At 44.1% G+C, this 24490-nt stretch overlaps 1 protein-coding gene across 16 annotated transcripts in view; it reads left to right on the forward strand.

Annotated features, from left to right (window-relative positions):
- The first annotated feature begins 16203 nt into the window (after positions 1–16203).
- The window catches only part of ABLIM3 (actin binding LIM protein family member 3), a 120586-nt gene continuing 112299 nt past the window's right edge, over positions 16204–24490 (forward strand). For 4 of the 16 annotated variants that reach the window (XM_033180510.1, XM_033180513.1, XM_033180517.1 and 1 more), the window contains exons 1-2: positions 16204–16405; positions 16761–16860. In XM_033180510.1, coding sequence (XP_033036401.1) covers positions 16848–16860 — 13 coding nt within the window. In that variant the 5' untranslated portion in view covers positions 16204–16405; positions 16761–16847. Of the gene's footprint in view, positions 16861–24490 lie in introns of all 16 variants that reach the window. The other 12 variants (XM_033180503.1, XM_033180514.1, XM_033180508.1 and 9 more) reach the window with 10 other exon arrangements.

Consider the following 24490-nt stretch of genomic DNA (forward strand, 5'->3'; position numbering starts at 1 on the left):
AGAGAGAGAGAGAGAGAGAGAGAGAGAGAGAGAGAATGACTATTTGCAAAGCTGTGGGCAAAGTTAAGGTAAATCAGCAAGGTCAGGCACCTGCAAGTTGGCAATAGCTAAATGCCTTTAGCACGAGTAGGCCAGAAGGGGTCAGCAGAGAGCAAGATTACTGGAACCTGGAGAGAGCTGGCTGACAGAGAGGGCTGCGGACAGGGATGCATCTCTCCCAGTAAAGGAACACAGCCAAGGCTTGGCAGGGAAGGGACCAGAGAAGCAAATATCCCGACCTTTCTCAGCAACCATCTCCCCATCCCATACCAGTGCCTGTCATCAGGTGATCTAACTGCAAGCAAAAGGGCAGCAGGGAATGTTTGAAGATTTCTGTGGCCAGTCTCCTAGGAATGTGAGCACTGTGAGGAAAGCTGGAACATGGATCTGGAGGAACAAATGGAGAATGTCAGGAAGAGTAGTGAGAAATGAGTCAGAGAGAGAGGTATGTGGTTTGTAAAACCTGTTTGGCTACGTTCAGAGCCCAGCTTTTACTCTAAGAGAAATGTGCTCCACTGCAGGATCTTGAGCAGAGGATTGACATGACTCGACTTATATTTTACAAAGAACACTCTGGCCACTCCAGGGAAAGTGACTGTGGGTGAGGGAAGAGCAGGAGTGGAGTCTATTGGCCCTGACTTGGCCCACAATGGTAGCAGTGGAGGTCGTGAGAAGTGTTCTGATTCTGGCTATATCCAGGTGGATCAGCAGGATTTCTGGATGGATTAGATAGAAGATTGTGAGAGATACAGAAACAGCAAGGAAAATTCTAAATGTTTTGGCCTCAATACCTGGAAAGACGGAGTTGTCTTTAACTGAGATAGGAAAGCCTGCAGATGGAGATGACTTAGTGGAGTGGGTTGGTGGGGTGTGGACATATTACGTTTGGGTCTATTCAGTACTTCATACTGAAGATACCAAATAAACAGTTAGATACGCTAACTTGGAATTCATAAGAATGATAGGGACTTAAAATACAAAGGTGGGTATCATTAACAGAGAAATACATTGGAAATATGAGAAGGAATATGTCACTTCCAAATGAGAAAAACAAAGAAGCTTCATGGAGAGGAGGTGACATGTAATTTGCATCTTAAAGGGTGGAATTTTTGACAGCAGAAACAACTGATGAGATTATTCCAAATGGAAGAGAAACCACTAGTAAAAGTGCTAGAAAAGGAAATTGGAGAAATGTTTCAGGGAGATCAATAGAGTTGGGAGGAGCTGTAAGCTTGGTGTTGGAAGTCAGAGACAGAGACAGAACTGGAACATGGTCCTGTCTTCCAGTTCATGCATGCATTTGTCACTGTCATTTACTCCGCATGCATTTATTGACGACCCACTTGGTCTAGGGGCTATGCTTCTTTCTGAACATTAATAATAAAAGCATTTATTGGACACAAATTATGCACTCCATGAATAAAAACGTATTTAATCCTTACAATGCCCTATAAGAGCTATACTAACATGATCCCCAGTTTAAAGATAAGGAAACTACGACTCTGGCTCTGTCAGTGGCAGGACTGGAACCCAGGCAGTGTGATCCCAGGACCTTTGTCCTTACCACTCTGCTCTGCTGCTTTGTCAGAAACACCAAACCAAGCATCTGTGGGAGAGTAGCCTGGCAGCCGTCAGAAATGCAGATTAGTAAACCATGGGGGAGATGTTCTCCAGACTTTCTTCTGTGTGGGATGTGAAACATGCCCTCTCCAAGAGTCAGCCGAGGAACCGGCAGCAGCAGCTCTAGAAAAGGAGGTGGGGCTGCTGACCAGGGCAGAGGTCACCAAGCTGCCGGGTCTGACTCACCCGGAAAAGCCGACTGCTCTTTCCAAAGCACCAGCTCCCCTTTTCTTGGCTTCCACAGCAAACCTGAGGTCAAGGGCAGGCAGCCGAAGCCTCACCCTGGAAGGGTAGCTTGAAAGTATCCTTGAACAGTAATGTGTCTGCTCCTTCACTCCTCATCTCCTCCAAACCCATTTTAGAGATGAGGAAACTAAAGACCATGGAGGCCTTGTTACTTGTTCTACATTGTCTTGGAAAGTCTGTGACAGATCCTACAATAGAACTCCCCAAATCTCAGGACCTTCATGATCAGTGTGCTTCCACAAAACATGCTAATGTTTGAAAACTAGGTTTCCTAGCAAACAGGCTGGGATAAGATCGCATGTGCTTGTGTGTCTGTGTGTCTGTGTGTGTGTGTGTTGGTGTGTCTGTGTGTGTGTGTCTGTGTGTGTGTGTGTCGGTGTGTCTGTGTGTGTGTGTGTCTGTGTGTGTGCCAAGTTCATGATCCAAGCTCAGAACTGACACTCCCTACCACTCCCAGGGAAAGGAATTTCTCCTCAGTTCAGCTGGTCTTTCAGGAAAATTTAGATTTTAGGCATCTGGCCCGGTAAATGAGATAGGAAGGAGGAACCCTCACCATCCAGTGAGTCCTGCTCAGGTGTCTTTCCTGGAGAAACATTCACACCTGTGCAGCAAGAAGCCTGTGCAAGGAAGCCTACAGCAGCATCACAAGAAATAGTGAGGAGTGGAAGGAACTCAAATGCCCATCAACACAGGAGTGATTACCCAGCAGTTAAAAAGACCTGCCTCTGTGAAGTAGGTATTCAGAGTCAAGGAAACAGCCTTAAGACGTATTACACAAACAAGAAGGGGAAGGAGAAGACAGAGAAGCAAAAGAAACTGGCAACACAATGCATACATTATGACCCTTTTTATGGAAATAAACATTCCCAGTTACGTGTGTGTGTCTGTGTGTATCGAGAAAGAATCACCTCAGCCTGGCGATTTCAACGCATTTATTCTCCCAACAAATGTGCACTGAGGGCCTCTCCATGGAAGCCTGAGGGGAGCCCAGCAGGGCGCAGAGCAAGCAACATCCCTGCCCTCTACTGGCTGGATAAGGGAAGACAGTGAGATGCGGTAAGGGGAAAACAGACATTCTTTTTTTTAAAGTACCCTGTGGGCCGGGCGCGGTGGCTCAAGCCTGTAATCCCAGCACTTTGGGAGGCCGAGACGGGCGGATCATGAGGTCAGGAGATCGAGGCCATCCTTGGCTAACACGGTGAAACCCAGTCTCTACTAAAAATACAAAAACTAGCCGGGCGAGGTGGCGGCGCCTGTAGTCCCCTGTAGTCCCAGCTACTCGGGAGCCTGAGCCAGGAGAATGGCGTAAACCCGGGAGGCGGGGCTTGCAGTGAGCTGAGATCCGGCCACTGCACTACAGTCCGGGCGACAGAGCAAGACTCCGCCTCAAAAAAAAAAATTAAATTAAATTTTAAAAAAAAGTACTCTGTGTTATCCAAAGTTTTCACAACATTAATTTATTCCTGAATGTGTCATTACAAACGTGTAAATATGTGAATAAACAAAAGAATAAGGTGGAAGGAGAGAAGGGGAAGGAGAAATGCATGGCTAAGTGCAAAGTATCGGAGGTACTCATGGAAGGGAGGCTGGGGCTTCTCCTTCTAAGCTGTTGTATCACCAGTTCCCCACGCCAAGTACGATGTCCACAGTGTCTTGGAAAGAAGAGGAAGGAAGTCAAGCAATATTATATTTTCTGCAACAAGCATATTCCAATAACTAAACTTTCTCCTTCTAGGCTGTTGTATCACCAGTTCCCCACGCCAAGTACGATGTCCACAGTGTCTTGGAAAGAAGAGGAAGGAAGTCAAGTAATATTATATTTTCTGCAACAAGCATATTCCAATAACTAAACATTCCACATCTCTCATTGCCTCCTAGTGACCTCCATAGAGCACTGCTGGCAGTTTACAGCCCCTGCAGGGTGCCCTCTGCATCATCCTCCATGAATGTCATTACCTGCAGACATGGTCTCTGCACTGTCTTCTCCCTGATCACACGTCTCTTCCTAGCCCGTGTTCTCTGTAGAGAGCTAGCCGTTTAAAGCCACCCCCCATTCCCCAGCGATTCTTACTTCTTGAAGCTGTATTCTGCTGCCCACAGACTATCCAAGAGCAGATCACAGACAGAGGCACATACCTTCCAACCTGACCCCCACCCTGCCCTTGGACTTGTCTTCTGGTTTGCACAGGAAAATTGACAAAATAAACTATTGGCCGATAGGATATCAAAAATATTGTCCCTAATTCAGTGTGCTCTTTCATCTTAATAATAAACTAGATTATTAGATTTGGAGTCAGAGCTCTCCGTTCAAGTTCTGGTTCTGTAAGTGTCAAGATATATTACCTTAGGCATAGTTACTCCTATGTAGAAAAACATTACTATTAAATGTAGAATTAAAAGGCCTACCTCACAGAATAGCTGTGGAGGATTCAAAGAGGCATTTACAAGTGTTTGGGTTTTGTTATTAATATTGGTGTGTGAGGATGACTGCATCCCATTCTGCTGGTTTCAGGTGCCATCCGTGCATCGGGACATTGCGAGGTGAGGAGGAGAAAGAGGTGCCCAGGAGAGCAGAATGTGCCTAGCACCCACGACAGAGATAAAATCTCCGTTCTAGCCAGGAAGTGTACACAGAAATACCTCCAAGTAAAACCAGATCTGCCTGTCCTCAGAGATAATCAGAAGGATTCCTTTCAGTTGCCTCAGACCAAGAGCAACCTGGCTGCATTTTTTTGCCTCTTGCTCCTCAACTGGCTGGCATTTTCATCAACTTACATTTTAAAAGCTATTTACTTAGGAACAAAAAATGAAGTTACATACTCAATTAATTTTAACTTTATGATATTTGACTTCATTGTCTAATAATCTATTTTATTTTTTTATTATTTTTATTTATTTATTTATTTATTTTTTGAGATGGAGTCTCTCTCTGTCACCCAGGCTGGAGCACAGTGACGTGATCTCGGCTCACTCCAACCTCTGCCTACCAGGTTCCAAGAAGCAATTCTCCTGTCTCAGCCTCCCGAGTAGCTGGGTCTACAGGTGCATGCTGGCTAATTTTTGTATTTTTAGTAGAGAGGGAGTTTCACCTTATTGTTCAGGCTGGTCTAGAAATCTCAACCTCAGGTGCATCAGCCTCAACCTCCCAAAGTGCTGGGATTATAGGCATGAGCCATCAGGCCCAGCCTAATAATCTATTTTAATAATTAAAAAAGAGGTGTCTCTCTCGTTCTTTTTCCTGTGTGTTTTTATTGACAAATTTCAATGCCTTGAACAAATAAAACATTTCCCCTTTTGATCGCTTCCTGATTTCTTACATGATGTAGCTTTGAGTCCCTGTACTATTTTGGTCTTGCTCCTCTGAAGACCTTGGCTAAGTCCCACTTAGCCAAGTGGTATCCCCAGATCTGCATCCAGGAGTCCAGGTATGTGGCGTTTAATATACAAGTGGAAGGTACTGGTCCTTACTTATTTCACTACCTCTCCTATTTTTGGCCACATCCACATCCGCCAGCAAGTCAGGAAATGATCATAGGACCACACTTTGAAAACACACATGGGCCAGTGAAATCAACTGCGTTTGCAAATCACTTGGACACATTAACACAACACAGATCCTCAGACCTTGCTCAACCAGTGAATCAGAATCCCTGAAGGTAGGATCACTGGAAATTTTATTCATACTTCCTAGGTTATTCTGATCAGCCGAAATATTGGCAACCACTACCTCAAAGGTTCCTTTCACAAGGATGAGGGATAAGGCATAGAATTTAGGGGTCCTCAATGCCAGAGTTTCCTTTCTTAATCCTCTGAACTTTCTTTAAACTTTCACTGCCAAGCCAGCAGGGGGTAGCATCTGCAGGGCATTTGGACTACAGAAAACAATCTGTGGTAACCTTTTGGTTCCTCACATCTATGGTGATGACAAATAACATGTAACTGTACAGAAAGTCCCTGTCCGAAGTCATGGATTCATCGCATCCTTGCACCATGTCTGCAAAGTAGTTGTTGGTCCACCTTTGTGTATGAGAGGAATGTGTTGTCTTAGAGAAGTCAAGGGACATCTCTAAAGCCTTATTTATAATAATTGGCTGTGATAGGGTTTCTCACACATTCCAGGAGGGGAATGGACAGAGAAAGAATTACACATAGTAGCTTCATATTTTAAAACTTACGAGAGAACACACGCACACACACACACCACAGCACAACCTTTACTCCCATACCTCACTTCCACCTTCAGCAACCCTGCCTAATAATAAAGTCCAGGATGGTTCCAACCTACACAGAACCACATTCTTATAGAGGTTATGCAAACAAGTGAAGCAAACTTGTCATCCACACACTTACATGCACAGTCAGCAAAAGTGAGAGAACCGTTTAAATACCACAGGCTAGTTCTCAATTCTTAAAGTGCATGTTAATACCGTAGGCTACTACACTTCAAACCTCAAAGTACAAACAAGCTGCCTGAGAATCTCGTTAAAATGCAGATTCTGATTCTGCAGGACTGGGGTAGGGCCTGAGTTTCTGCATTTTTTAGCAAGCTTCTATGTGACATAATGGCAGCTGGTCCATGGACCATACTTAGAGTTCTAAGTCCAGAGCCTGTCACCATCTAGTCTCTGCTATTTCTCTCCCTGGATGCAGGCATGAGATGAGAACAGTGAAGTGCTGACCCTTCCATTTCTTGCCTTTTATTAAGTGAGAATCTCTCCTCATGGAGGGTAATTCTAGAGTTTAAAGACACATAGTGTTCATCCATGGCCCCTAAACCATACCTGTTGTTTAATCTCATACATAAAGAAAGAGTGATCACTCCATAACTCCAGATTTCTAAGTCATTCCAAGAACTGTCTTAACTAAATGAGATTTTGAGCTCCCATGCGTCATATATCACATCACATAAGATGTGTGTCTCACGTATGCAACACTATCATTGCCTTAGAGCATGAGGAGGGATTTTCGTGTTTTGTTTTGTTTTAATTTTCTTCACTGTCTTCCAGCAGTTTTCAACCAGGGAAGATTTTTGCCTGCCTGGAGACATTGGGCAATATCTGGAGACAATTCTGGTTGTCACAACTGACTACTAGCTTCTAGTGGGTAGAGGCCAGAGATGCTGCTAAATATCCCACAGTGCACAGGACAAAACCCACAACAATGATGCATCCTGCCCAAAAGATCAATGATGCCATTGCTGAGCAATCCTACTGTCTTCTAGTCAACTCATAATCATCAATATCTTTGGCAACTTACTGAATGCTTTTTAAAGATACTGCCACAAATCTGGGTAAGAAAAATATTATAGACAGCCATTCAAAACAGAAGCCACTGAGGCCTTGCTTTCCATTGGGCAGGAAAATTTAGTGGTCGAGGGGCCCGAAGACTGGGTTTGAATGCCAGTTCTCCCACTGACAAGCTGGAAGGAATTGGACATGTTTCTCTAGGTCTCTCAGATTTGATTTCCTCAAGCATCAAATGACTACAAGCCCAACAAGAGCAGGGACCATCTCTGGGGCAGCAAAGTGTATACATTCTCCTGGCACCTAATAAGCACTTGTGTATATATCAATGAAACAAATAGTGCTTGATTTACAACATAAGTTTTTCAATCTGATGGTGAATACTACTTTTTAAATTTTGATTAAAGACTTGAATTTTAGGGATTACTGTTACTAGCTGTGCCTTATCCTGGCAGAGCAGGACTTGGGCTCCAGGATATGTATAGGATCCTGTACTGTACACAAAGCAGTATATAGTGGTGGGAAAGACTCCAGGCTCTAGTATAACCTGGCTTAAAATCTTAGCCCCACTACTACATGAGCTGAGACATTTGACTTACCCTCTCTACACCTCAGTTTCTTCTTTTGAAAAATGGGTGTTACAACAATTCTTATCTCACAGGGCTCTTGGAAGAATTAAAATTAAATAAGATAATGTACGCAAAGCCCTTTGCACTGTGCCTAATACACAGCACACACTCAGTAAAAGAAGTCTTTATTACGCTTTTGGCCTCTAGCCCCCAAATCAAGGGCACCTGATTAGCTACCTCTCAAAAGAGAGGCAGTAACACAAGGCTGAAACCAGAACCTGGCCCCAGAGACCAAGCTGACCCAGCTCCTTTCTGCTGGATGGAAAGTCAGGAGCTCACCCTCCTCACAAGGGGTTTGGGAATAAATATTCCATGCTCTTCTGCATGCCTGTTTTGTCACATTCGGAATACAGTCCCAGTGATGAGATGCCTAGCATGTTCATTCTGCTACAAGGCCAAAGGACACTAATAAAGGTGTCAAAGCTGAAAACTGTTTGGAAAGCAAACAAAGAAATGAGGAAAGGAAACAGCATCCTTTGATTCAATAATGAATTTTGCATAAAGGGCTCCACATTACAGTGCACCAGAGACCATACGGCCACACACTTCATGTTCCATTTTTTATGAACAAGAGGAAAATGGGGGGAAATTTTCAAACAGATATTAGGAGAGTATTCAAGAAAGTAAGTTCACACATGTATCTTGATTTAAGCAGGTGGACCCAAGCCATTTATATTTTATAGCATAATAAAAGCTTAGAGTGGAAAAGAAGCATCTAGTCCAATCCCTTCATCTTCCAGATGAGCAAATCGAAGCACCAGGGGATTAGGTAACAAGTTGCGCAGCGTCAGCCTTGTCGTGGCTGACTTAGGAAGAAGGGCCATGGGGCTTGTCTTTTTGTCTAATCCCTCCTGACTCTTGGACTGCAGGGCTAGAAGGAAACTTGGAGTTGTTCTTCTCCGGGGACACACTTCTCTCTGGGCTTGTGAAGTTCATTCATTTACTCAAGTAATAGTTACTGCGCACTTATTATGTGCCAGATGCCATTCTTGGTACTTGAGCACACAGCAAGCTCTGGACAGAGAACAGAACAGGTACCCGCTCCTTTTTCACTTTCATTCCAGTAGGTGATGTCAATTAACAAGTGCACAAATAAATTGTACAGCACAACTTCAGATAGCAGCAAACTTCAGATAGAGTTCTGTGCTCTGAGGGAAATAAAATAGAGCATTGTGACAGAGAGGTACTGAGGGAGAAAGTACAACTGGGAAAGCCTCTCCAGGAGGCAACATTCACTATAGCTGAGACCTGAACGATGAGAAGGAGCCGGTCACATGGAATTCAGAAGGAAGGAGGCTCAGGTCAGAAGGAACAGCACCCGTGAACACCCTAGGCAAGTGTGGGATGTGGTGTGCACAGAAAAGAAGGCTGTGTCTACAACAGAGTGGGCAAGAGGGTGCTGCTAGGAGGGGAGGTCAGATCGGTGGGCAAAGGCAGGATGCTGAGGTTGCAGGGACTTGCTCTGGAACCCCTGGAAGGTAGAAACAGGATGGGATCAGAACTGGAGTCTCCAGGCTCATAAGTTTTATGGTTCTGTGCCAGCCATGGTGTGCAGGCTCTTCCGTCCTGGAGACCTTATGCTGAGTCACCAGGTCAGTGATGGGAGGTGCCACACCAGCCCCTGGACACGTTGTCCTCACACTCAAAACCTGGCAAGGGACAAGCTCTCAAAGGCCAAAGGAGCCCCCAGGAGCAGAGTGACCGGACGGTATTGAGATGGAGAGTGGCCCCCTCCCTTCCCTTTAGCCACCATGACTCATACAAGCTTAGTAAGTCATGAATCAGTCCTACAAGCCCAGAAGAAGGGTTCAGTAGGGTCTAAGGCTAATTTTAAAATCATTATTATTAATTTTTAATTATACAAGAACTTATGAATACATTTTCCTGGTTAAAAAATAAATACATAAAATAAAACATGGTCCCTACAGCTAATGTCCCCGTAGACTCCTTTCCAATCCTGTTGTCTTGTCATCACCCCCCAACTTCTGTCCCATTATTAGTAGTAGTTTGGTGAATAGCCTTCCAGACCATTTCTTATTCCATAAAAGGCATCCCTCACCAGACAATAAGTCTGGAATAGTCCAGGTTACTACATAAATATGCACCCCATTTTGCAAATTGCTGTGTAATATTCCTCAGTATGATATGCCACAGCTTATCTCCCTGTGAATTGTAGTTTAGACTGCTCCCAATCTTTTTGTATTACAACAAAAAAGTTGAAATAAAATTTCCTTTTGGTACATTTTTGTGAGTGTGTCTCTGCAGTAGATGGAAGCCTTTCCTCTTAGATGTAATTCACAAGTGGAAACTAAATCGATCATGGGAATTTCTAAACGCTGAGTGGTTGTCTAGAGCCAGGAGACTTGTCTTTATTCTTACTGCCATTGTGGACTCACTGCATGGTTTTGCCCAGTTCCCAACTTCTTTGGGACTCTGTACAAGGAGAAACTTAGTTTTTGATGAACTCTAAGAACTCTTACAGTTCTTGCCTCCTACAACTTTATGATTTGGGGTACTAAACCTGTGGGGTTCCCTCCCAAGTCGAGGTTTGATTCCCATTCCAAGGTTATAGGGCATTTGCAGGAGGGCATTGCTGTGGGTTGCAACACATCAAGATCACAGTGTTCCACTCCAGGCAGTAGAATGTACTGTACAGGTGTCAATGGGGAAATGGCTAGCACATAGCCACTGACTTCTGCCTTCCCTTTTCCACGCCCTTCCTGGATATGATGTCACCTTGTATAAATTCTATATAAATGCCTGAATCTGAACCCATAATTTATAAGGAGATGTAACTACAACCTACTCTGCACAGACTTTAGTTTACAAAGCACACAGTTTCTCATGACGTTCCTTGAACAATCCGGAGATACATTCCATGAAGGGATAATTTATATAACAATATGCAGTGAATATTATTATTCATTACAGCTTAGTAGATTGAAACAAAAGAACGAATTGATTGCCCAAGGTCACCTAGCTAGGAAGTGAGGGCAAACCTGGAGCCCAGATATTCTGATTCCCAGTTCTTTTCTCTTGCACAGGGCAACAATGGACTTCACTGTTGTGTGGTTGTGAACCCATTTGTAATTATTAATAACTAGAAGAGACATGCATCCTCAGCAGATTTTAAAGGATTTACTGGAAGACCATATTCACAGACAGAATTTACGTCTTCAAGAGCCAAGGAAATAAAGAGGGAAGAGGATCAAACATTGGGGAAGAGGGCATGGGAGTTAATTAACTGAACTCCAAGCTGAAATAAATAAGTCCAGTTGTCTGAAAGGCTTTTAGTCCACGGGTTAATGAAAGATGCTGTTAGGGATTATTTAGCTAGACTGGTCATGGAAGGGAAGGTTCTTCTAGAGCAGAGGCAACTAAGGTAATATCTAGAGGATAACAACGTTCCACCTGTGTAAAGAATCAGAAGAGAAAACCAGGTATAGGAAGCAGTGAGTACAAGGTTCCCAAGATGAACAAACTCACGGGAAGTTCAGCAAATTTCCTCTGCTCAGGAAGCCAAAGGGGCATAGGTTGGGGGCATGGGATAGAGTGAGCCTTCTCAATGCTTGACCAGGGTAGCCAGTGCTAGAGGAGCTCTGAGGACAGAGTCAAGAAGATGGAACTTAAAGGAATCTTGAGGAAATAACCAGCTTTACTCAAGGGAAACACAGGAGATGGGTACTACAAGCAGGAGAACTGAAGGCTGGAAAGAAAATCTGGGTCAATAATGAGTAACCCACAAAACCTGGCGACGGATAAGGTTTCAATGGTCAAGGGAGCTCCCAGGAGCAGAGTGAACCCCCTCAATGCTTAATCTGTAAAATGAAACAGTAGGATAGAGTGTTCCCTGACATCTTTTTTAGATAGTTCTACCAATAAAATAAAAAACAGCCCAGAGAAGGTCAGTCAAGGGAATGGCAGCGCTGAGTCCAGTTTTCAGATCTCCCAAATTCCTATCCAGAGCTGACTCCACCCCAGCTCCTTCCTTCTGCTGGAAGAGTGACCATCAGGAAGGAGGTTTGGGCTGTGGCCACATGTGCATGTGAGGCCTCATCAGAATCCTATGGTGGGGCCATCTGCCTGGAGCCCCCCTGGAGCCCATGCTGCAGCCCCTGGCACTCTGATCTCAAAGCCAGTTTCTTTGTTCCCCCCAGAAACTTCCCAAAGATGTTGGGAGCCACTTTGATTTTGGTTTTTTGTTTTTCTTAACATTTCCCCACAAAACAATGTGAGGAACAAGAGGAAAAGCATGGCCCAGTCACAAAGCTATTTCAACCAGAAAAACAGGTCTGAGTCCTATCAATTCCACCTAGATTTCAGAGATCCCCAAGAGAGGAAAGGGGGACAGAAGCTCAGAGAGCTTCATACAAAGCACCACTCCCTGTGGGAATTCTGTTCTGTGTTCAGGGCCTGGGGCTTAGCACAAATCAGTGGTGTCCCTTGGGGAACAAAGGTCCCCACACCAACTGAGAATATGGTCAGATCTGCCAAACTTCAAACTTGGTTCAACCACTCTATGCTTAGAACCAAGAACACTAGAGCGAAAGGAACTGCAGGAATCATCCAGTCTAATCCTTCAACAGCATTTACCATCATATATACAATACCCTAAAGAACATACTGTATATATTTTCTGTAATTTTCTTTTTATTTAATCACATACTATGAAAACCCTCCCCCACAATTATACATAGATCTTTCTCATGTTGTTACCCATAACATATTATTTTTCAAAACTAAGAAAAGAAGTAGTCACCTTTGGTGAGATATTCAGATAGTCTAGGGATGACAAGTAGAAACTATGGGACTACAAGCAACATCCCCACCATTCCCACACCTTATAGACTGAAAGGACTTTGTATTCAAGATGAGGGTGAGTGAGCATATATTTGTAAATGAACAGGAGCAGGATGAGGAGGAGGCAGAGATGCAGCTGGACAGGAATGAGGGAAAGGCAACCAGAGAGAAAAGGCAGGGGCCAAGAGTTGCCTTAGTCAATAACAGCAATGGGAGGCAGGGAGCAGAAAAGTGAGGAGGAGAGCTTGAGATGACCCAAGTTAGGGACAGGGAGTCAGGAAAGATGGGAGCTGTTGGTGGTGAAGAAGAGCCCAGTAACGGCAGCCCAGCAACAGCCCCTGAGGTGCCAGGCCATGGTCATGGGTGAAGCTGGCCCCAAAACCTTTCCTTTTTCCACTCAGAGAAGTTGAAAGGTTTGTCTCCCAATGATTTTGCCACATGGTTTTTCAACACCCGGAGCCTTTGCCAGTTTCCCGGTGAGACTTGTTTATCTCCATTCTGGAGTCTTAATGTTCAAAACAAACTTTCAGACAAAAGGATCCTCTGCTCTGTGGTTCTCAGCTCCATTCTCCTGCAAGGACAGAGTCAACAACCCTGATCCCCTGATGACTTTCACAGCCACGTCCACAGAGAATCCCACCCCCAGCTTCCTCCTGCGTCTTTCCCGCTGCCTCTGATTGTTGTGGACATCCTCAAGGGCAGAGCTTGTATAGCTTATTTTAGCCCCTTTTTTCCTATCCTCATAAACCATGCAGAGAAAATAAGATTGTTCCCCCAGCAGATGTTATTTGAGCCTTATAAAGTGGCCCAAGACCCAGTGATCTCTTCTAAGAGGTGAAATCATCGGCATCTAGCTGGATATATTATCAAAAAGAACCCCAGACAAGAAGAATTCAATTAATCTCATTAACTGATGAATAATGAATTCATTAATTCATCAATTAATTTATCAATTACTTAATCATCTGAAATTTTTCAGACATATTTTCGTGGCCACCACTCTGTAGAAAAGTCCAACAGATTTTCATAAGTAGAAAATGACAGCATTGTCACTGAGGGCAGGTATAAGTGAGGGGTGACACTACTAATTAGCATGCATCCAGCCTTCATTTGTCATGCATTACACTAAGGCCTTTAATACATACGATAATCCAAAAGGTAGGCACTATGGTTGTACCCTTGTACAGATGAAAACTTTGAGGCGTATAGAGGCTAAGTGTCTTCCCCAAAGTGAGACAGCTAGAAAGTGATAAAGCTGAGATTAAAAGTCAGGAAGGCTGGAAACAGCACCTGGGCTCTTCCCCAGGCCACCATCGAGTTTAGCTAATTTATGTTTTGCTTAGTTAATTGGCTCCCCGCTGTCCCAGAATTGGATTTATGCTTATGAGGTTGGAGTTCTTTATATTTCTTTATTTTTTATTTTTTCTGCAATCATCCATTACTGGGTAGAGCTCTTGTCTGTCCTGTTCTCCACGGTATCCCCAGAAGCCAGCACTGGGCCTACCACAAAGTAGACCCTTGATAAATAATTGCTGAGTGAATGAACTAATGAATGAATATCATGCTTTTATTTGACTATTTCCTATAATTTGAAATTTTCTGAACATTGAGGCTTTGGGTGATAACTAAATATGTTCATGGAACAGAACAGTTAATTTTACATGTCTAATTTATCTGAACTTTCTCCCAGAAAAATGTTTTTCCAAGCGTTAGAACCTAGCAAGTTACCTGCAACTTGGAAATTGAATAAGGAATCCCATCTGAAAATGTAGAGGACACATAAAGTGGAATAATTTAAATATTTACTAATCACTTATGTTTTCAAAGCTATTTTAGGCCTGTGCCTTTTTCAATAGCAAAGAGCTGTCTATGAATTACCTGGCGTGCTTGTTTCAAATGCTGAGCAAGGGAGTCCAGGGCCTGGGAATCTGCATTTTGGAGGTATCTCAGGCGTTTGTTATCCATACAAAATTTTGAGAATGACCGTGAGGACATTAGGGCTATTTTTATCTCCACCCCATCAGACAAGATTCATTTTTAAACAATTGTTATTATACTTTAAGTTCTAGGGTACATGTGCACAACGTGCAGGTTTGTTACGTAGGTATACACGTGCCATGTTGGTTTGCTGCACCTGTCAACTCGTCATTTACATTAGGTATTTCTCCTAACGCTATCCCTCCCCTAGCCTCCCCATCTCCCAGCAGGCCCCAGTGTGTGATGTTCCCCTCCCTGTGTTCATGTGTTCTCGTTGTTCAACTCCCACTTATGAGTGACAACATGTGGACAAAATTCTTAACGAGCTATCAAATGTGTTTCAAATCCATTGATCCTTAGGTTTATCTAAAGATTCTTTAATCCTGATCACCTCTCGAGGTCATGAGCCATATCCATTTTTTGCTCCCTGTGTGAGGTAGAAACATTGTATTTATCTAAAAGCATTGTATAAAAACATTGTATTTACCTTTCCCCAATTTTAATAGAGCAGCTATCTAATCTTACACTGACATCCCAGACTCTAGTGCACTGAGCCACTCTCACATAGGATAAAGCTAGAAGTTAGAAGATCTGGTCCGGTTCTGCCACAAGATGCTGTGTGTCCTAGGCCACATTGCCCAGCCTCTCTGACCCCCGTTTCCTGGTCTAAGCTGGGGCTGTGACTATTCACAGCCTTTTGAGTCTGCACATGCTCTAATTGGAGTCATGCTATAGACGAGGATCATGTACCCTCTCAGTCTTGTTTTTCAGTGCTCTAAAGTCACACTTCTATGATCATGAATTAGGTTCAGAAAGTGACAGAGTAAGTAATCACAGGAGTGTCAAGAGCCCTACCCCACTGAATCAATTGTGACCAAAAAACTTTGGAATATAAACTTCTACAATACACACCTATAAGATATAATTACAAAAAAAAAAAAAACTTGGGGGAAGAGTTAGTTAACCATACAAAAATTAGGGTAGACCTGTGAGGCCACATACCTGCCGTTCTCCTCAGATGGGAAAGTGTTTCAGGGTGGGGCGCCTAGGCAATCTACTCTTAGGACTGTGTAATATTAAACCCAGAAAATATCTGGGTTGATCTGTCAACAAATATTCATTGGTAGCTACTATATGGCAGGCCCTGTTCTAGGTATTGGGGGCCTGTAGGTGAACCCTACGGACAGACCCATTCTTTCATGGAGCTAACATTCTCGTGGGGAAGAGAGGTAATAAATAATTCTAATGATGAATCAGTGATGGGGATAAAGGGAATCAGTGAGGGAAGAGGGGATATAAACGCTGGGAGGCTGAAGGAGCCCCTTACGTATCATCCACGTGTGCAGACGCCATATTCACAGTTGAGAAAGATGAGGCAGCGACGGTAATGACCGACTTGAGCCTAGACTGCACCAAACTTACCAGCAGCAGGGCCGGATGGAAACTGTCTTCCTGCAAAGCCAGGCTTTCCTTCACAGCCCCTTCTAATGATGTTTCTTTTCCTATCATTGTCGAGCCCTTCCCAGGATCGAGGGAGGGAAAACAAGCGCTCAAGCACCCCCTCGTTGGTCCCAGGACACAGGGTCTCGTCCATCCGCCATCACACCCCAGGGCCCAGGCAGAAGCCCGGCGGGGCGGGGCCTCGGACACGCGCCGGTGCGTCCAGCAGGTGGCAGCAGCGAGTGGCCGCGCCCCCCGCGCTGCCAACCCGCGAGCCCGCATCATGGATGTCGAGCTCTCCTATTTCGCATTGCTAGCCCTGGAATTCGAGACCCCAGACGAGGACCAGGATTCATGAATCAGTCGCAGGGGCCGGGGCAGGGGCCTCTGGCTCCAGACACTGGCCGAGAGGTGGGTTCCGGGGCGGGTCGCTGCTCCTTGAGGCCGGGCGGGGACGCGCTGCCCCCGCCCTGCCTCCCTGTGGTCCACACCCCCTTTGGGCTCCGGAGCCGCTGAGCAGGAATATAGTCCGGGGTGCGCGCGAGCAGGCGCTGCCAACCCCACTTCTGCCCGGGATTCCGATCTGAGGAGCAGGAGGACCGGGGCGCCGGTGTCCTGCCGCCTCTTGCTCCTTGCTCTCACCTGCGCCTATTAGTCCACGCGCCTTCAAGGCCAGGGGCTACAGCCCAGACAGAGAAGGGACAGCAGAGGAGAGAGAGTACCTGAGGATACAGAGCTGGCACTGGACTGCCTTTTCACCCCCCAGGTGATGAGTGAGGTTCGAAGAACGGAAGATTTAAAAAGCAGCCGGGGCCTCGGTATTGAATGAAAGACCCAGTGCAAAGACATCACCATGAACACGAGCAGTAAGTGGATCCTCCTCTCCTTTGCCATGGGAACAGGGGTGGGGGCGGGAGGTGAGGGAGCCTGCGCTCGGGCTGCCTGGAAAGAGGAAGGAAGCCTGGCATCTCTGGACACATGACCCCCAGGCTCCTTTTTGGTGCTTTCCGTCCTCCTTGGCAGAGGCATAGCTTCATGACTCTGGTTTTTCGTGATAATTTTGCCAATATTTTATCAGCGGCGCCGGTCGCCTCTGCTGGGAAGGCTGCTTGTCTCCTTCTAGCACTGCCTGGGAAGGCCTAGGAAGCAGTGTGTGGCCATTGTCTGACTATGGGGGCTCTGAGGAGACCTCCCTGCACACATCTGGAAGGCACTGCCTGTCCCAGAGGTGGGAAGAGCAGGGAAACTGGCCTGTGGGCAGGCCGGAGGGTAGGTGGGTGTGAGCAGGCAGTGGGCTGGGAAACCGCAGTTTGATAAACAAATCATCACCAGGCCACCTTTGGGTCTGGAGATTGTGAAAGATCCAGCTCCGGAGTGCCTGCAGCCCGGTAGGTCCAGGCACTGGTTTCTCTATGTACCTGCAGGCTGGTTAGTTATCCTTCAGAACAAGAGGACAGGAACAGCCTTTTGGCCAAGGGCTCTAACATGCCAAAGGCAACAACTGCTTGCAGAGCCAGGACCAGATATTTTGCTGCCAGGTAGGGCCTCAGCTACTGAGAATGCAGTCCGAAATTCAAGAAGGCATAGTCTATTTCTCTTCAATGTAGCGCTGTGACCTGGGAGGGCATGTCTTGGTTCCAGACTCACTCTCCCGCCCTCTTGTCAGCTTGGCCTGTCTAGGTTATTCCAGCATCACAGGGGCTGTTGAACCAGAGAACCCCTACAGTCACTTTCCTGGGTCTATGACTTTGTTATCAATCCCCTCTCTGCATCTCAGACTGCTCGTCTGTATGATGAGAAGGGTTGAATTAGAAAGCCTTCTAATCGGCTAGGCACCGTGGCAGATGCCTGTAATCCCAGCAGTTTGGGAGGCAGAGGCAGGTGGATCACGAGGTCAGGAGTTCAAGACCAGCCTGACCAACATGGTGAAACCCTGTCTCTACTAAAAATACAAAAATTAGCCAGGCGTGGTGGCATGGACCTGTAATCCCAACTACTCAAGAGGCTGAGGCAGGAGAATTGCTTGAACCTGGGAGGCGGAGGTTGCAGTGAGCCGAGATCGTGCCACTGCACTCCAGCCTGGGAAATAGAGTGAGACTCTGTCTCAAAAAATAATAATAATAATAATAATAATAAAAGAAAGGCTTCTAATCTAAGAATCTACAAGTTTTTTTCTTAGAAAGCTAGAGCTGAGCAACAAGGCCAGAACTATCAAGATCTTATTGAAGCTGTATCCAGCCAAAACCTATTTCTTCACACACTCCACCCCACCCCCACCTCCATTTCAAGACTGTTGGCATAGAAGAGAAAAAACAACAACAACAAAGCAAAAGCTACTGAGATAAAAATTAAATATATTTATTTACTACATATTTGTATGATTCATCTCTCTGCTGTCTTCCTTTGTGTATTGCATGTCTATGCTTAGCTAGCAAGTGTGGCTGGACTCTCTCTGCCTCTTACAGCCAAAGAATTTTGCCTTTTGATTTTGACAGGCTGGAATGGTGTTTTGGCTTCATACCAGGCTCAGGAAAAGAGGAAAATCCTGAAGCCCCTATCAGCTAGTGGGTCACATGTTTGCATTTGCATGTTTTCAGGCAAATAAAGATGTGAGTTGCCTGTCACTTCTCACTATCTCTAGGGGAAAAAAAAAATGTATTTATGAGAGTCCTTTCCCACTAAGTGGCAGAAGAGAAAGATGGCTCATCTATTTTTCAAGGAACTATGAAAAGAAACCGGCAAGTGACTCTGCCCTTTTCTCTCTCTGGAATGCTAAGGAACTCTTGTCCTGTTAGTAACACTGAGTATTCCTGAAAGAAGAAAACAGAGACTGTCCTTCTGAAAGCAAGAAAGCAAGAAAGAGAGAGAGAGAGAGAGAGAGAGAAAGAGAGAGAGAGAGAGAGAGAGAGAGAGAGAGGGAGGGAGGGAGGGAGGGAGGGAGGGAGGGAGGAAGGAAGGAAGGAAGGAAGGAAGGAAGGAAGGAAGGAAGGAAGGAAAGGAGGGAGGGAGGGAAGGAAGAAAAAAGCACCAATAGAGTTGAATACTGACTGGCAAAAATGCCACTACTTTTTATAAGCAGGGAGAGTGTGTGTATTTTGCAGTAGTGGAAAATGAACAGAGGAAAGTAGTGGAAAATGAACAGAGGAGAATGACTCAGCAGCCCTGGAAGCCCCCAGGGTTCCCCCTAAGAGGAAATGCTTCTCTAAACAGACACCTGGGGGACACAGCAAGTGCAGAACTTTGGGGGCTTAACTCCATCATCATGGAGGTACCTCCCAAACCCAAGAGGCTGCAAATGCAGAGAGTAGACATCAGACCTCACAAGAAAAGGAGTAACAGAGTCATAGGGTGGTATGGATAGGGCATTGGCAGGGGGTCCTTGGGTGACCTGACCAAGCAAAAATCTCCCCTTTGAGATGTGAAATTCTTAACTTGATCCTCATGCCTGATACTATCCCTAATAGAAACTCTTGCTTAGTTTTTCTTTCACTTCTATTTATTTACTCCTCATTCTCTACCAGCCACCATGCCAAGCACTCCCCTGACTGAGTTCACCAGACTGTCCCACCTAACGTGTGACATGGGTGTTTTTCCTCATTTTATGGGTGAAAATTTGAAGCTGTGTTCAGAAATGTTGTTGTTAATGCTCAGTGGCTTCTTCAAGTCATGCAGTTAATTGTTGGGTTATGAAAGATACTTGGATGTGTAACACGTTTGACACTGAGTACAGCTCCTAATCAATGGTTCAAATGTCAACACTGAAATGGAGGCAAAATGTGAGATTCCAGTCATCCCTTTGTACACATGGGGATTGGTAAAATTGTGTATACTAAGTCCTGCAGTCAGCCTTGTGGAACCTGCTTATAAAAAGAGTCAGCCCTCTGTGTAGGCGGGTTTCAAATTCTGCAACTACTAGTTTTTTTTTCATTTCAACTTTTATTTTAGATTCAGAAGGTACATGTGCAGACTTCGTTACATGGGTATATTGCATGATGCTCAGCTTTGAGACACACCTGATTCCATGACCCAGGTACTGAGCATAGTACCCAATAGTTAGTTTTTCAGCTCTTGCTCTCCTCCCTCCCTTCCCCCTCTAGCAGTCCCCATTGTCTATTTTTACCATCTTTATGTCTGTGAGTACTTAATGTTTAGCTCCCACTTATAAGTGAGAATATGAAGTGTTTGGTTTTATGTTCCTGAAATAATTTGCTTAGGATAACGCCCTACAGTTGCATCTATGTTGCTGCAAAGGACATGATTTTGTTCTTTTTTATGGATGCATAGTATTCCATGGTATATATGTACTACATTTTCTTTACCCAGTCCACTGTCGATAGACACCTAGGTTGATTCCATATCTTTATTATTCTGAATAGTGCTGCAATGAACATATCAGTGTGTGTGTCTTTTTGGCAGGACGACTAATTTTCTTTTGGATATATATCCAGTAATGGGATTGCTAGGTCAAATGGTATTTCTGTTTTAAGTTCTTTGAGAATTCTCCAAATTGCTTTCCATAGTGGCTGAACTAATTTACATTCCCATCAACAATGTATAAGCATTCCCTTTTATTTGCAGCCTTGCCAGCATCTGTTGTTTTTTGACTTTTTAATAATTGCCATTCTGACTGGTGTAGATGGTATCTCACTGTGGTTTGGATTTGCATTTCTCTGATTATTAGTGATGAGTGATGTTGAGCATTTTTATTTTTTCATGTCTGTTGGTCACTTGTATGTCTTTTTTTTTTTTTTTTTTTTTTTTTGAGATAAAGTCTGGTTCTGTTGCCCAGGCTGATGTTCAGTGGCACAATCATGGCACACTGTAGGCTCAGCCTTCCGAGCTCAAGCGATCCTCCCACCTCAGCCTTCTGAGGAGCTAGGACGATAAGTGAGTGCCACCATGCCCGGTTAAGTTTTGTATATTTATTTTGGTGGAGATGGGTTTTGCCATGTTGCCCAGGCTGATCTCAAACTCCTGGTCTCAAATACTTCAGCCTCTCAAAGTTCTGGGATTACAGGCATGAGCCACTGTACCCAGCCCACTTCTATGGCTTCTTTTGAAAAGTGTCTGTTCGTGTCTTTTGCCCACTTTTTAATGGTTTTGGGGGTTTTTTGTTTTTGTTTTGCTTGTTGAATTGTTTAAGTTCCTTATAGATTCTGGATATTGGTCCTTTGTCAGATGCATAGTTTGCAAATATTTTCTCTAATTCTGTAAGCCGTCTGTTTACTCTGTTGATAGTATCTTTTGCTGTGCAGAAGCTCTTTAGTTTAATTAGGTCCCAGTTGTCAATTTTTGTTTTTGTTGCAATAGCTTTCAAGGACTTAGTCATAAGTTCTTCCCCAAGGCCAATGTCCAGAATGGTGTTTCCTAGGTTTTCTTCTAGAATTATTATAGTTTGAGGTCTTACAGTTAAATCTTTAATCCATCTTGAGTTAATTTTTGTATATGGTAAAACGTAGGGGTCCAGTTTCATTTTTCTGCATGTGGTTAGCCAGCTGTCCCAGCACCATTTATAAAATAGGGAGTCTTTTCTCCATTACTTAATTTTGTCAGTTTTGTCAAATATCAGATGGCTGTAGGTATGTGGCTTTATTTCTGTGTTCTCTATTCTGTTCCATTGGTCTATATGTCTGTTTTTGTACCAGTACCATGCTGTTTTGGTTACTGTAGCCTTATAGTATAGTTTGAAGTCAGGTGATGTGATGCTTGCAGCTTTGTTCTTTTTGCTTAGGATTACTTTGATAATTTGGGCCCTTTTATGAGTCCACATGAATTTTAGAATTTAGAGTCCACATTTTTAATTCTGTAAAAAATGATGTTTCTAGTTTGATAGGAATAGCATTGAATCTATAAATTGCTTTGGGCAGTATGGCCATTTTAATGATATTGATTCTTCCAATCCATGAGCGTGGAATGTTTTTTTCATTTGTTTGTGTCATCTATGATTTATTTCAGTGGTGTTTTGTAGTTCTCCTTGTAGAGATCTTTCACCTCCTTGGTTACATATATTCCTAGGGTTTCTATCTCTCTTTCTCTCTCTCTCTTTCTCTCTCTCTCTCTCTCTCTCTGTGTGTGTGTGTGTGTGTGTGCATGTCTCTTGTAAATGGGATTATGTTCTTGATTTGGCTCTCAACTTCAGTGTTATAGGTGTATGGAAATGCTACTAATTTTTGTACATTAATTTGTATCCTGAGACTTCACAGAAGTCAGAGTTTTTGTCATGAATGGGTGTTGGATTTTATCAAAAGCTTTTTCCATATGTTTTGAGATAATCATTTTTTTTGTTTTTCATTCTGTTTGTGTGGTGAATCACATTTATTGATTTGCATATATTGAACCAACCTTGCATCCTGAGAATAAACCCTACTTCATCATGGTGAATTAACTTCTTGATGTTCTGCTGGATTTGATTTGGTAGTGTTCTCTTGAGGATTTTTGCATCTATGTTCATCAGGGATATTGGCCTGTCATTTTCTTTTTTCATTTTGTCTAAATACTGTATTTTCAATCTGCCTTTAGTTGAAAAAGATCTGTGTAAGTGGACCTACACTATTCAAACCTATGTTGTTCAAGCGTCATCCATATAAGAAATTCCTAATCACTTTATCTGGAGAAGAGGAGCATGGGGCTGTGGTCTTTGAGCAGTGATAAGAGTTGATAGAGTGCAGGCCCTGGAATCAGACTGTTCCAGGTTCCAGTTCTCATTTTTTATGTGTTAGATGTGTGGTCTTCAGTATGGTTGTCTCATCGGCAAAAAATGGAAATGACGAGGCATACCTCAGCTGGGAATGGAAACCAAATGTTAATGTTTTGCATAGTACCTTGACTGTGGGCACAACTGGCATCATGTCAGTGATAGGTGGTCACACTGTCATTATCACTGTGGGCATCATTGTGGCTGTCATTGTGGATTTTATGACATTAGCAAGCAGGTCACACAATCTCTCAGACTTCAGTCACATCCTTCTCATGAATTGAGAAGCATACCTGAAGTGTGATTTTTTTAAGGATTAAATGGGATTATGAGATGTTTTATAAACATTTGTAAATTGTTTTTACTAATAAAAAAATTATTAGATTACAAAAACAAGAGCATGCTTAGTCAGTTACTCTTCAGTGTGAATTTTAGTTTCATTAGAATCCTTTCTTCTGAAATCTAGCTGAACATTAAGAAAGGGATAATCTGGAGATGCTGGAGTGAGGTGGTGGGCAGACCTAGGTAGAGCAAAGCAGGTGGGGTCCGGTCCTCATTCGGGAGAAAATAGACACCAAACATGTGAGTAGGACACCCAAGGCTCAGGAAGGCCTGGGCTCATACTGAGTCAGTACACTCGCTTCGGTGAAGGACTGCAGAGGAAAGGAGGGAAACTGGCCAATCATTGCCACTTTGGCTTCTGTAGGGTGGATCCAACATTCAGCCTTTCTTTCCCTCATGAACTCTTAACCTATTCCAAGGATCTCTCATTTGTCTCCTGACCTACTGAGGCAGCCTCTAACTGGCCTTTCATCTGCGCCAGTCCCCTTCAGCCACCTACCGCATCCCCACTCTGTATCGTATTCTGCTTAAAGCGAGGCTCCCATGCTCCTAGGGTGAGAAAGGAAACTCCTCAACAAGCCTGTAGGGCCCTGTGTGGCCTGCTCCTGGCCTTGCTGACCAGCCCCATCTTGTCTACAGTGCACAGTTCTCAGTGTTCTTGTCACATGTGCCTTCTCCCATTCCCTCTAAGGGTTTGCTCCTGCTGACTTTACATGCATGGTTCCTTCTGCCTAGAAAGCCCTTTCCCAACTAACACCAGCCCCTCTGCCCAGCCCCACACTTCGCACTTCACCAAGGCTTTGCCTCCTAACTCCCCAGAGCATCAAGTGCACCAAGATCAATGGTACCATGTACCGCTCCTACTCATTTTATAGGCTTCCTCCTGCCTCTAGCCCCTTTGTTGGTCTTTACCATGGATTGGTGTGCTAACAAATTACTTTTTTGAAGTAGACTTTATTCTGTTGAAGAGAGTATTGAAGGGTCATATAACTCCCACAAAGATGTCATGGGATAAGTAGATACCATGCTGGGACGGCAAGAACCTGAGCTTTGGCGTATGGATTCTCGAGTTCAAACTCAAGATCTATCATGTACTGTTTCTGTGGTCTTGGACAGAATAGATCATGCCTCTGAGCTGAATTTTACCATGTATAAAATGTGAGCAATAAATACCAATGTGCAGGGTTCTTGTAAGGATTAAGTAAAATAACATTAGAAACTCACTGGCATTGGGCCTCAGTGAATGGAGTTGAGTCTGAAGTTGAGTTGGCTGTTGGGTAAAGCAAAGTTCTGGAAAGATGGTGTCATTAAAACCAAATCCTTGGATTAAAAATTAGTCTGTTCTTCTGGTATTACAGTAGGTGCTGGATTTTCTACATAGGAAAGTCATAGCTCCCAGGAAGGCTACAGGAAGCTTATTAACCTGGCATTGTATATGGCATGGGTTGAAAAAGGGAAGA

Source organism: Trachypithecus francoisi, unplaced genomic scaffold, assembly GCF_009764315.1.
Source record: "Trachypithecus francoisi isolate TF-2019V2 unplaced genomic scaffold, Tfra_2.0 Lachesis_group2, whole genome shotgun sequence".
In the NCBI taxonomy this organism is placed as follows: domain Eukaryota; kingdom Metazoa; phylum Chordata; class Mammalia; order Primates; family Cercopithecidae; genus Trachypithecus; species Trachypithecus francoisi.